This window comes from Argentina silus, assembly GCF_951799395.1.
Source record: "Argentina silus genome assembly, chromosome: 3".
Lineage (NCBI taxonomy): Eukaryota > Metazoa > Chordata > Actinopteri > Argentiniformes > Argentinidae > Argentina > Argentina silus.
In genome coordinates this window covers 12,840,930-12,852,385 of record NC_139657.1, presented here as the reverse complement: position 1 = coordinate 12,852,385, position 11,456 = coordinate 12,840,930, and the positions used below count along the sequence as shown (strand labels likewise).

General features: G+C 41.0%; 1 protein-coding gene across 1 annotated transcript; it reads right to left on the bottom strand.

Annotated features, from left to right (window-relative positions):
* Positions 1-2,197: 2,197 nt before the first annotated feature.
* LOC310802457 (CD81 antigen-like) lies at positions 2,198-10,593 on the bottom strand. Its single transcript, XM_083666823.1, has 8 exons — positions 10,431-10,593; positions 8,368-8,482; positions 4,083-4,180; positions 3,821-3,895; positions 3,394-3,507; positions 2,783-2,884; positions 2,471-2,554; positions 2,198-2,336 (listed from the first exon to the last, which is right to left on the bottom strand). Exons 1-8 carry the CDS (start codon positions 10,494-10,496, stop codon positions 2,271-2,273), a joined length of 720 nt encoding a protein of 239 aa, XP_083522949.1. The 5' UTR covers positions 10,497-10,593; the 3' UTR covers positions 2,198-2,270.
* Positions 10,594-11,456: the final 863 nt, after the last annotated feature.

The following is an 11,456-nucleotide window of genomic DNA, read 5'->3' as shown; positions in this document are numbered from 1 at the left end:
TGAAGCTCAGTCAATTTCATACCAGAAAAGCAAGATGAACTTGTTAGATATCTTGTAGATAGTGAAGGAAAAGAATGTAGAGACAGCAACACTTACAATACACATTAACAAGTCCCTGTAAACTCTTTTGAAGGCTTTCCTGTTTGGACTACCCAGGTCTTCCTTTACCTGTACCGTAGGATGGGTGACCATCACAAAGTATCTCATGAAAGTATTCATATTTAAGAAGGGCTATAGCTATTCAGACATAGTATGATTCATAACAGGTGTAGATTCAAATCACCTGTCCTGTTATTGTAGAGTTACCATAGTGACTCAGGCCTCAGAGCAGGGTGTGTGTGTGAGTATAGGGCCAAGGAGTGACATCATAGCTCCTGTGCAAGTATGTGTGTGCTCCGCCTGCTGTCTGGTAGTCGAGGGAGGAGCTGTTTGTCTGTGTCTGAGGAGTCTGTGAAACCAATCTGAAAGAAAAAAACATTGAATTAAAGCTGATAATCTCTACTTTGACCCCATAGTAATTGCTTGATTTAAAATCCAAACTGTTGGAGTATAGATCCAAAAGAAGACAAAATGCAAAATTATGATACACATTTATACAATGTGTATCAGAATGATCACCCATATGGATGTTTTGTTGATTACCTAACCAAACATTTATATTCATGAAAGTAGAGCCAACAAGCAACCCAGCTGAGCTGAGTGATTCAAGAAGACGCATGAGATGAAAAAACAAGTATAATTAAAGGAAAGTCCAGCATTTCTTATGGGTGATTTTGCTGGGTAATCTTGGTTGGAGTTGCTGTGGTCTGTATACTGTAACGGGCAATGAACTGGGGCTACAGAATAATAAAAAAGCAACTTGTTGCTGAGAACATCTGAGGTGACACAGTGATGGTGGACAGGTGGCATTTAGGGTGTGAGGAGAAAATACAATAAAACTCCCACAGGCCTAGCCCATATGTAATTTCAACTGAACTTCATGATGCAAGAGGCTATGTATTTCACAACAGCTTGTGTTGAAACCACAAGCCTATACAGTACAGGTATGTACTGTTTTCAATTTAGGAACTCGAGGGATACAGAGATTCTGTACTGTAGGTGTGGCTGCTGGCATCTGAAACAGCAGTGGCACTCTTTGCCAAGGACATGTCAGTTAATGCTGGGCAAATACACTTTATGAGAAGGTGTGAACAATTTACTGGTGCTTATTGTTTAAAGTATTTAATTATTGTTTTTTTCTTTTTTTTTTTCAAATGTCGCGCATTTATTCTGGTAGAAAAGTAATTCTTATCCTGAAACAAAATTAAATTGGTGGCCACCTCAGGACAGAGAAATTAGAGAATACGGTCATACCAACCTTTGATATTAGTCTGGCTTCTAGTTGTGAGAAAAACAACAGTGGTTGTGCACACAGACAGTCATAGTGGCCTGGTTGAAAAAGGGAAACAGCTAAATGTCACCACAAATATTAAATGCACAATTAGAAGAGAAAATATGTTTATTACTATCGTTTAGAATGGGTAAAAACACCAGGCAGGGACAGATACTGTAAGCTTGTGAGTGCTTCGGTCTTCAGAGCCTTGTAAGCTCATAGTGTACGTTACATTTTAGACACAGGACAACATGAAGCACAGGAATGTTATGGTGAGATGATAACATATTTATATTTAAATGCATAAATACTGCCTCATACAGCTCCACTTTACTGTAGCTATCATTACAATGAGGCAGTATTACCCTGAACACATGAAACCCTGCTCTTTGAGATTATAGATCAATGTACTGAACACATGAAACCCTGCTCTTTGAGATTATAGATCAATGTACTGTCGGGACATTATTCATCACAAACAACAAAATGGGGAATATCAATAAAGTCTCCTAACTGTCCAGTAATAAAATACAATGAATATATACAGTTTATACAACCATAAAAAGTCAAAGAAATCTTGAGGAAATATTAAACAGAATTTAAAAAGGCTCCAAAATTGTTTAGTATGAAACATGATGCTGAAAGTTTGTAAGTCACATTGCTGCTTGTTGTTTGAAACAAATATGGACACAGACTCAAGCAGTGATGTTAATGTTGTTAAAGACAATCAAAGATGATGCCTCCAGTCCCTATTCAATAACACTGAGAAAAATGTACAGACTGTCCTCCTGCAATATCAAAAGAAGTAGCAGGAACAATAACACAACACAGAATGTAAGTATCCCTTCATTGGCGCTGATCTCTGGAGGACGTGTCCTTTGAGTCCATGGCTGCGTTCTTAGTACACTGGTGCACTGTTACGGATTCCACAGCAAAGCACCATGGTGAAGATCATCTCAAAGATCTACAGAGAAAGAACACAGAAGGGGGCGGGGGGCATTATTCAACAATTGTTCAGACCACTGAATCTTGCTCCACTCAGGATAGTAGGAGCACTGTGATAGGCTGCTGTGGTGATCTAACCACTGTGACACTCACCATGATGACAGCCACCACCAGGGCTGCCAGACCAATCAGGTAGAGCTTCTCAGAGAACAGATCCTTCAGTTTCATGTGACAGCTCTGCGGGGAGAGAGGGAATCAGACACATGATCATGATAAAAATTCTAAGTGCTGTACTTTTTTTCTAAATCACTTTAAAAAATATTCTCATTTCAATTAATATTTGCAGTACAAATTAATCATTGACTCTTCTGGTCATAATGGCATTAATTGGCTTTTTGAACAGTTTCAGCTGGCTTCCATAAACGTTTCATCCAGGACAATTCAATGTATGATGTGTGAGCATACCTGAGGTTTCAACAGAGCATCAGCCAGAGACTTCTTGGGACACAAGGAGCTGGAAACTTGTGTGAATAATGGGGAGTCATCTCCTTTACCACAGCAGTCCAGCTGAGGCGAAACACACAGCAGACACAACACGTGAGCCATACAACACAGTACAGCCCAGACTGAAAAATGGAAAGGGTAAAAAAAGGCTGCTCCATGTGGACGATAAGACTTCAAAAACATAATTTCACTTATCTGCATTCACAACAAAATGTAGGGACACACAGAATGGCTCACTTTTTGGCGCGTAACACTCGTACTACAGTATTACACTGTACTGTATCTGAGGGAACTATATGCCCTTGTATAAAGCCCAGTGAGAGTGAATAAATAATCACCATTTATCAGGAGTTACAGTATGGCATATTCATCATTATAAGAAAAAAACATTATAACAAAAGAACATATTTACAGTGAACCATTGGAACACACATTTTTCTCTCAAATCTTTTTTACATTTCCCAGAAATGTATTCACTTTCAAAAGGATTGACAAGGACATTTTCATAGGTCATAGGTCATAGGGCATTATCAAAGAGCAGAGCGAAGGGAAAAGTGTGTATGATGGCATACCGTCTCATGGAAAACCTCCAGCACTTTAATAGCAGCTTGTTTGCTTGGGACTTCTCCGACGTCCACAGCCTTGATGTAAGCTGCATCATAGAAGTTAATCATTTCCTTTGAGATCTGAAACAAAAAGGTTTTTGTTGATCAACTGCTTTAGTGACACTGCAAACGGAGGAGGATCATTGAGACACTGGTATGAACCAGACAGAAAATCAATACAAAAGATGGACACTATTCTGTGATATTAGATTAGATTAGATTCAACTTTATTGTCATTGTGCAGAGTACAAGTACAGAGACAACGAAATGCAGTTAGCGTCTAACCAGAAGTGCAAAAAAGTGTGTATGTGTGTGTGTGTGTGAGAGAGAGAGAGAGAGAGAGAGAGAGAGAGAGAGAGAGAGAGAGAGAGAGAGAGAGACTGGGCTTCCTTACTGTGTCCCGGTTCATGAAACCCCAAATTCCTGCAGCCACCTCACAGGCAAAGAGGAGGACTAAACAGAAGAAGAACTGAAAGAGAATGAAAAGAGAGGTCAATTTTCTGAAACTTTCTCCTCCTCATAACTTGAATTCATATAAATCTCTCACTGACATCAGGTTGGGATATCAAGTGGCCCTGAGAGAGAGAGCGAGAGAGAGAGCGAGAGCTGGAGAGCCACGCTAATCTGGAGTGCTCTGCCCTCTACTGGACACTCACCGTTCCCAGAAGACACTGAGATTCCTGGATGGCACCATAGCAACCGAGGAAGCCCACAAACATCATGACAGCTCCAACGGCAATCAGAATGTACACACCTGAGAACAGAAGGGGTGAGAACAAGACATATCATACAAATGTATTTCCATTTTGCATTTGTAGGAGGATTGAGGGAACTTAGTGAGATGGAGAGATATAAAGCACCGCCAGGTGGCAGTAAGAGAACTCCAACACCCACAGAATATACCCTGTTTTTTTTCTCAAGACTTCCCTGTGAAATGATATGACATGCTGGACATCCTGTAGTAATGCAACAGGAAGTAAGCACCACCCAGATCCTGGGGAGGGGGGGCAACAACACTGCTACACAGGCAGGAAGTGCCACCTAAATACCCCTCTCCCCACAAACAACCCCCCACAGTCACCTCTGACCTCCAACACCAGCCTACCCCAGGAAACAGCAGGACCTGGCCTTCCTCAACTCCTTCTCCATAACCTCTGTATTTCCCTGTAGGCCTACTCTACCCCAAGTACAGAGTCACATCCAATGAAGTGTAGATTCTCTACGCAGTTAGCTTAGCTGTTCACTTCACTGGGCCCGAGCTGAACTCCTCACATCAACCAACATAGACAACACTGGCAACATTCTGCATTATCTATTTTCATCTACATTCATGACATAATTCAAATTATGCATGTACAGAGATGCATGTTTAAGTGGGCCACAGAAGACGACTCACAAACTAGACTCTCTGTTGTTATGTCATCATCTTAGATACATAGACACATACTGACAGACAGACGGACATGCACACGCGCATACACACACATACACACACACACACACACACACACACACACACACACACACACACACACACACACACACACACTTGGAAGTATCTAATCTCACTGACAGAGTAGTCTAGAGAGGAAGACACAGTCTCAGTGAGAAGCCCTAACTGTCTCCTCTGTACCCCTCCAACAGCAAGCCCTCTCCCTCTCTCTCCCTCACTGCCCTCCAGTGACCTACGACCGTCTTCATTTGTTCTTCTCCCTCTTTCAGGATTTGATGTTTTTGTTGTGGAGAGGAATGGCTGCCAGGGCCAGGGGCTCAGCAATGCAGTAAAGACTGCATTATTTCCACTACCCTCCATTACTATGACAACACCCTTTAAGGCTTGAAGGGTATTGAGTGTTTAAGGGAGAGGGGCAATGTTATACCACCAGGGAAGTTCATTTATTTCTTGCCTCTCAATGTAATCTCATAGGGATAAAAGCCTGGTGAATACTTGCGAAAAAACACATTTGGACTCCTGCCCAACATGGAATCCCCTTAAATTCTCACTAACAGTTCCAAGAGGAGTACCGGTATGTCATTCAACAAATGGTACACATCCAAGCTTGCCTCCAAAATCATTGAGTTGACAAAGAACAAATCATTTTCGGAATTGCACCAGTGTGGGTGTGAGACCTAGGATTATGCCAAGATTTAGATTAGAGTCTTATAGATCATGATCTGTCATCGGAGTGTCATAGGAACAGGAGATACAGATAGAGGTTGGTGATGATGGAGGGTATATTGCAGGAGAGCTGGTGGAGGCATAAATCGGAGGACGGGCTTATTGTAACGCATGGAATGGAACACGTGTGACTCATTCCATTCCATTACAATGATGGATTAATTTAATGGATTAACAGGTTAACACATACAGTGCAAGCTATTCCTGTGTTTCCATATCCAGTGGTTCTTTATGAGTACTCTTGCAGTTTACAGTCTACTGTATATCTTCTTCAAATCTTTTCTTCTTACTTTTCTCCTCTCTCTCTCACCCACTCTATATATTTACCTCTTGAACTGTAGACTCTGTGCCTGTACATTGCACACAACATATTAAATTGCTTGTAAGAAGCCCTTAACCTTGCATCTGAGGACTTATAAACAAATCCAGGATAAGGGGAGCCAAATAAAAAAAACATGTTCACAAAGTCAATTATATAATTGAAGACTTAGCACTGCACTTGGCTCTCCTCTCTAAAGACCATTTGGCATCCCCCCCCCCTCTCTCTCTCTCTCTCACTCACACACACACACAAACATGGGGTGGAATGAGAGAGCATCCATGTCATGTAAATGATGAAAACAAGCAGATTGAAATTAAAGCTATTTCTATGTTGAGTGGAAACAAGGAGATTCTAAAATAAGTACTCTTCTGCAATCTAAATGGTAAAAGTGAAATAAACAAGTGAGTAAAATCACTTTCAAAAGACCATTCAATAAACACTGGTCTTCAATGAAACCACTGTATGCCTCTCATTGGCTGAAACTTTTATTATACAAGTTTATAGCAGCAAAGGAAAATTACCATGGCAACCAGGACTTGAATAAATGAATTTATGCTACATTTTAAAACCACCAAATTTAACAATTGTCAACTCAGAGTGATACTGTAGTTCACCCCAAAATCAAAGTTTGTCAGACGTTTTCAGACCCTTAGTCCACTATTCAGTCCCAATATGAAATACGGAGGACTTCCCCTGAACCCACTGTCTGAGAAGGGCTGCAGTGCCTCAGTGGTGAGTAACAACTGCCAGCAGTAATAGTACAGTAGGGGGTTCTGTAGGAGTTAGTATATTTTCAGTCCTACATAAACACTACTTTGGTGTGCCAGCAAGCTAAAAACATCCACTCCAAACTCTAATTTGAGGGGTAATGAGCAGATGTACGAGGTTATTTGAATTATGCAAGGGCGTGTGTTTGAGTGGGAAAAAAAGAAGAGAAAACTCCCTTGATCTTTCTTGGGTGGGCCTCTCCTACCGCCATCCCTCTCCAATCATGAATGTGCCGTTTCTCTATAAAAAGCATGGCTTCCAGAAGGTTTTTATCCTCTCCGTATACTTACTGAGGGTAAGTATGGGAGTGGACTAGCCCGAATGTGAATTAATGGGCGGACACTATATTTTGCTCCCACAACAAACAGAGAACATGGATCTTTGAAACATTCAAACCGTGTCATGAACTGTAGATTTTGGGGACCAATCTGCAGCTGACTGAGGCTGAGAAGGAGGTGATGAATGTCTCTGGACACGGGAATAAACATACTGTACCCAACACACTCAAGGAATTTAGTGGGTACTGAATGATACAGTCTCATTACAAGAGTGATTTACCAGACCTGGGTACTGTTGAGCACATGGTGCACTTTAAATAAACCCATATCGAATGAGGTCACTTCTGGACCACTTTGATCTAGTCGAGCACTTCCTGTATGGTGCCATCAACCTGTACAGGCTACGGTATCTGTGGATTGTGTCATTTGTGTATGCTGATTGCGTATGTATATACCCAGTGCCCAAACACCAACAGTATACACACATATGTCACAGTTCATCTGCACATAACATCTGCCCTCACACTTGACAGCACATACTGACTTCCTTAGGTCATGCTTTCAGGATTCCTCACCACCCTGCGTGTGTGTGTGTGTGTGTGTGTGTGTGTGTGTGTGTGTGTATGAGAATACTCTGTATGCGGTCAGTGGTGTCAGAATAACAGCAGAGTAACAACACGATCATTGTGCCTTCCTCACTTAGAGAACCACTCTTGAGTCCTGCGGATTTACGTAGGTCCTGTTTCCTGGTCTTTTCTTAGAGGTCGGCTTGGCTCCTTCTATTTCTGGGGCTTACACTCACGTGATCTCCATGTTAAACATAACAAGCAGCCATTAACTCTGTCAGAGTTAGCTAGCATGGCCAACCTAATAACATCAGCTTCCTGTGGTGTGGAGGGCTGGATGTGAGGTTAGCCTCTTAAGCTGAATGCCTTAGTTGACAATGTCTGCGTAAAAACCAGACCCAAACTAAACTGCTTATAACATTAGAAATATGATGATCAGATACAAAAGCAGGATGCCATTTCATGGGTAACATCTTGAAGTTTTGTTTTTACTCAGATAAAGTTTTGTGTTGCTAAGATTATGCTCAGATCATAGTTCAGAATAACATACTACACATGACAAGGAGATAAAGTAAACAATAATCAAATTAATAATCAAATAATAGAGAAGAATAGATCCATGGAGAACACAATCAAGGCAGAGCGGTGGCCATCACATGAGTTCATGGTCTCTGTAAATTAATCTGCTGTGTTGACACCAATTTGGCCATAAACTCCACTAACTTCTAAAATGGTCATCTGACATTAAAAGGTGTGTGAACTGATTTAAATGGGATTACATTCAACTGACAGTAAAATGTCATTACATAATATTGAGACTGTACTTACTGATATAGAAGGTACTTGGTGCCTGGTGGCCCTCAAACTGAAGCAAAAGCAGATTGCTGGTCTGGTTGTCATGACGGAGCCACAAGGCAACTCCCAGGATCACACCTCCAGCCAACTGTCAAAGTGAGAGAAGGAAAGGAACAGTTACTAGCCTCCAAGCAGACAGTATTAAAGACGCACTCCGGAGAGGTGAAAACCGTTGTTTGTCACCTGGAAAAATGCAATTCTGATTTAGTTCTGTTCATTCAGGAAGTGAATTGAGATTCCAATTCAAGGATATTAGCATTTCTAAATTAGTTTCACTATGAACTCAAACACACTAATTATTGAGAACCTGCATGTTTTATGATTTATAATACTTTCATAGGGCAGGAGTAAGTTTAAACCAACGAGACAAGACTTGTGCTATCTTACTCTGAATGAATGTAACAAGCAAGAGGAAGCTATTTGTTCCAAAGTAGCTTGTCTTTATAAGAATCTGCTGCGAAGTAGAGTAGGTCATGATGGGTCATATTAGTGTCCTCTCTATATGAGAAGCTATCAGCACATTTTGCTCATGACGGCTCTCTATTGTTCCCCAAGAAACAGGAAACTGAATCCTCAGCATGAAAATGGTGAAGTGAGGAAAAAAACAGGGCTTCCAATGTATTCACTGTGACATTCTTACCAGCAAAAAAAACCCCAGAGGAAGCACTCAATCAAAGTGATGCCAGTGTCCAGGATATGCTGGCTATGTGTGTTGATTTCACATAATGATAAGGAGCATTTTTTGTTCAACAGTTGAAGTAAAAGCAAGTTAAAAATTCACTTAAATTACACTTTTTGAAAAGTAAAGAGTGAAAGAGAAAAAGTGATACTATGTGGGTATGTTGGACCTCGTAAGAAGACAACGGTGGAACCATAGTAGTAAAAGCATGGTCTACATCTGCATGACTCCTGAGGTAGTGTGTAATTCTCCTTGAAGGGTGGGCAGACGGATAACAGGGGGTGGGACTAGCCTCTGCAAACGTCCCCCCACATCTCTCCTCATGACTCTACATTTCCTTTGTAAAAAAAAAAGAAAAGAGGGAGACCCTGAAAATGAACTTCTTTAGTGCAGGTGAATGCCAGGGTAATTGTGAAGTGTACAAGAGTGCAGCTCTATTAATATAAATACTATCAAATAGCTAAGGTGGCCAAAGCTACAGTTTGACAAACATTTGTGAACAAAGGAAATGTCAAGGTGGGAAACACTTCCTCCCCTCCCCCAACAACTGTGTTGCCCCATCTCCTGATCCCTCTCGGCTGCCACATCTGTTAACAACTGGATGGAGCCACACTCCCAAATGCTTTTCTTCCACAACAAATTCACCAGTACTTACACCAGTACACCCAATGAATGTTTCAGTGAGATAAAATTGTTTTAAAATCAACCTCTAATTCTATGAGGTTGATTTTAAAACCATGGATTTTTCAGAATGGAATGGCACTGAGTTCTGGAGTGAGGCTTTAGTGTCCATGTCCAGCCCCCCTGGTCGTGAGAAAGCTGTGGGGACTGAGCCCATCACATGGCCGTGGGTGTGGGTCTCCATACTCTTAAGGCCACCATGCAAGAAAATCAACCAACCAGAAAATAACTGTTGATCATAGGCAAACGCATTTAAACTTGCCCTAGCACTGGCTTTGTGTGCTCTCTCCCCGTCTATTGATGTTGCTGCCCCCCTCACAAGAATAGCCCCAGACAGCCAGGGGAGCATAATTAATACCAGGACTGGGAACTCCGTAGCACCTCTTCTTCTATCTACACATTAAAATAATCACTTAGATCTTTCATAAACAGTATGTGACGTTCACATAAATATAACATTGCAAGGAATAATAATACCTACACTACATGCTTACAGAGCCAAAACAGATAAGGCAATATAGAAGATACAGTATCACAAAATACAGTTCACTGTACCATTATACAAAAACATTCATAATGCATAATGCAGAGTCAGTGAACGATTTTATTCGAACTATGAACTACAGATTGCATTAATGCTGTATTTCAACTGTATAAAGTAAATTACTCAACTCACCCAGAAAACAAAATTAAAGAAAAACAACATGTATTTAATACACTTCGTGCAGCCCGCCAAAGCCATGATGCGCGTGTTCAGGTCCTCGTTTTGGCTAAAATAAAAATGTGCGTGTTGATTCTAGTCGTGTCCAAGTCTCACAGAGTGGAAATAAAGATTCTCATTCAAAGACCTCCAATCTCTGACAGAAACCTCGGAGTCTATTCATCTAAATTGGGTACAAACTCCTCCTTAAAATGAAGAGTGAAAACCGAGACGGAGACTGCCCACCAAGTGATGCTGGTAGCCTACAAGGAGAGTGGTCTCCTCATCCACAGACCACAGGATCTTGAGCTCAGGATGCCGCCGGTATTTTTGTGCAATTTCAATATAGCAACATTCAACTAAGGCGGTTTTAGTAAGTTTTGTCTTCCTTCAGTTATTCATTTTCAGACATTTTAGGGCAAAGCCCTTTCTCATTACTTACAGTCAAAGAGGTGCCCACACTATGTATTTACTAGGCTATATTATTTGTAGCCTATTATAACTGCCATTAGGCTACAACATCAGGATTCCTCTGATCTTTCAGACAGAGAAACAATTATAAAATGCGGAACGCCTTCCCATGTCACTGGTAATTCTCTAAATACATATAATTAGAGCTCAGGAACTACAAGTCAAAGGGAACGGGGCAATAACGCTCTCTGTTGGCCGTTTTGATAATAACACACGAACATGCTTTACGTTCAACAGGAACTGAATTCAGAAACTGTGGCATCAGCCTCTTTTGTATAGCATAATGATTATAAAGATGCAACCAACCTCATTACACACTTTACCCCAAATGTTGTGATAATGATAACCCTAATTATATCAATACATTTTCAAAAATATGAATGATTGTATGTGTTCGATAGAGTGGGTTATGCATGAATGATGATTCAGGGTCATACCTAAGCCTCCTAGTTGAGCTTGAAAGATGAGTCTACACGGCCCAGAATACTGAAATACTGTTCCATTGACTATACACGGCGTCATGGAGACAAT

Excerpts from the sequence above, each read along its gene's own strand:
- LOC310802457 (XM_083666823.1), bottom strand. The coding sequence starts at position 10,496 with ATGGCTTTGGCGGGCTGCACGAAGTGTATTAAATACATGTTGTTTTTC. Across the intron at positions 4,181-8,367 it reads ACCAAGTACCTTCTATATCA|GTGTGTACATTCTGATTGCC; the intron begins GTAAGTACAGTC and ends TTCTGTTCTCAG. Across the intron at positions 3,508-3,820 it reads GTTTCATGAACCGGGACACA|ATCTCAAAGGAAATGATTAA; the intron begins GTAAGGAAGCCC and ends TTTTTGTTTCAG.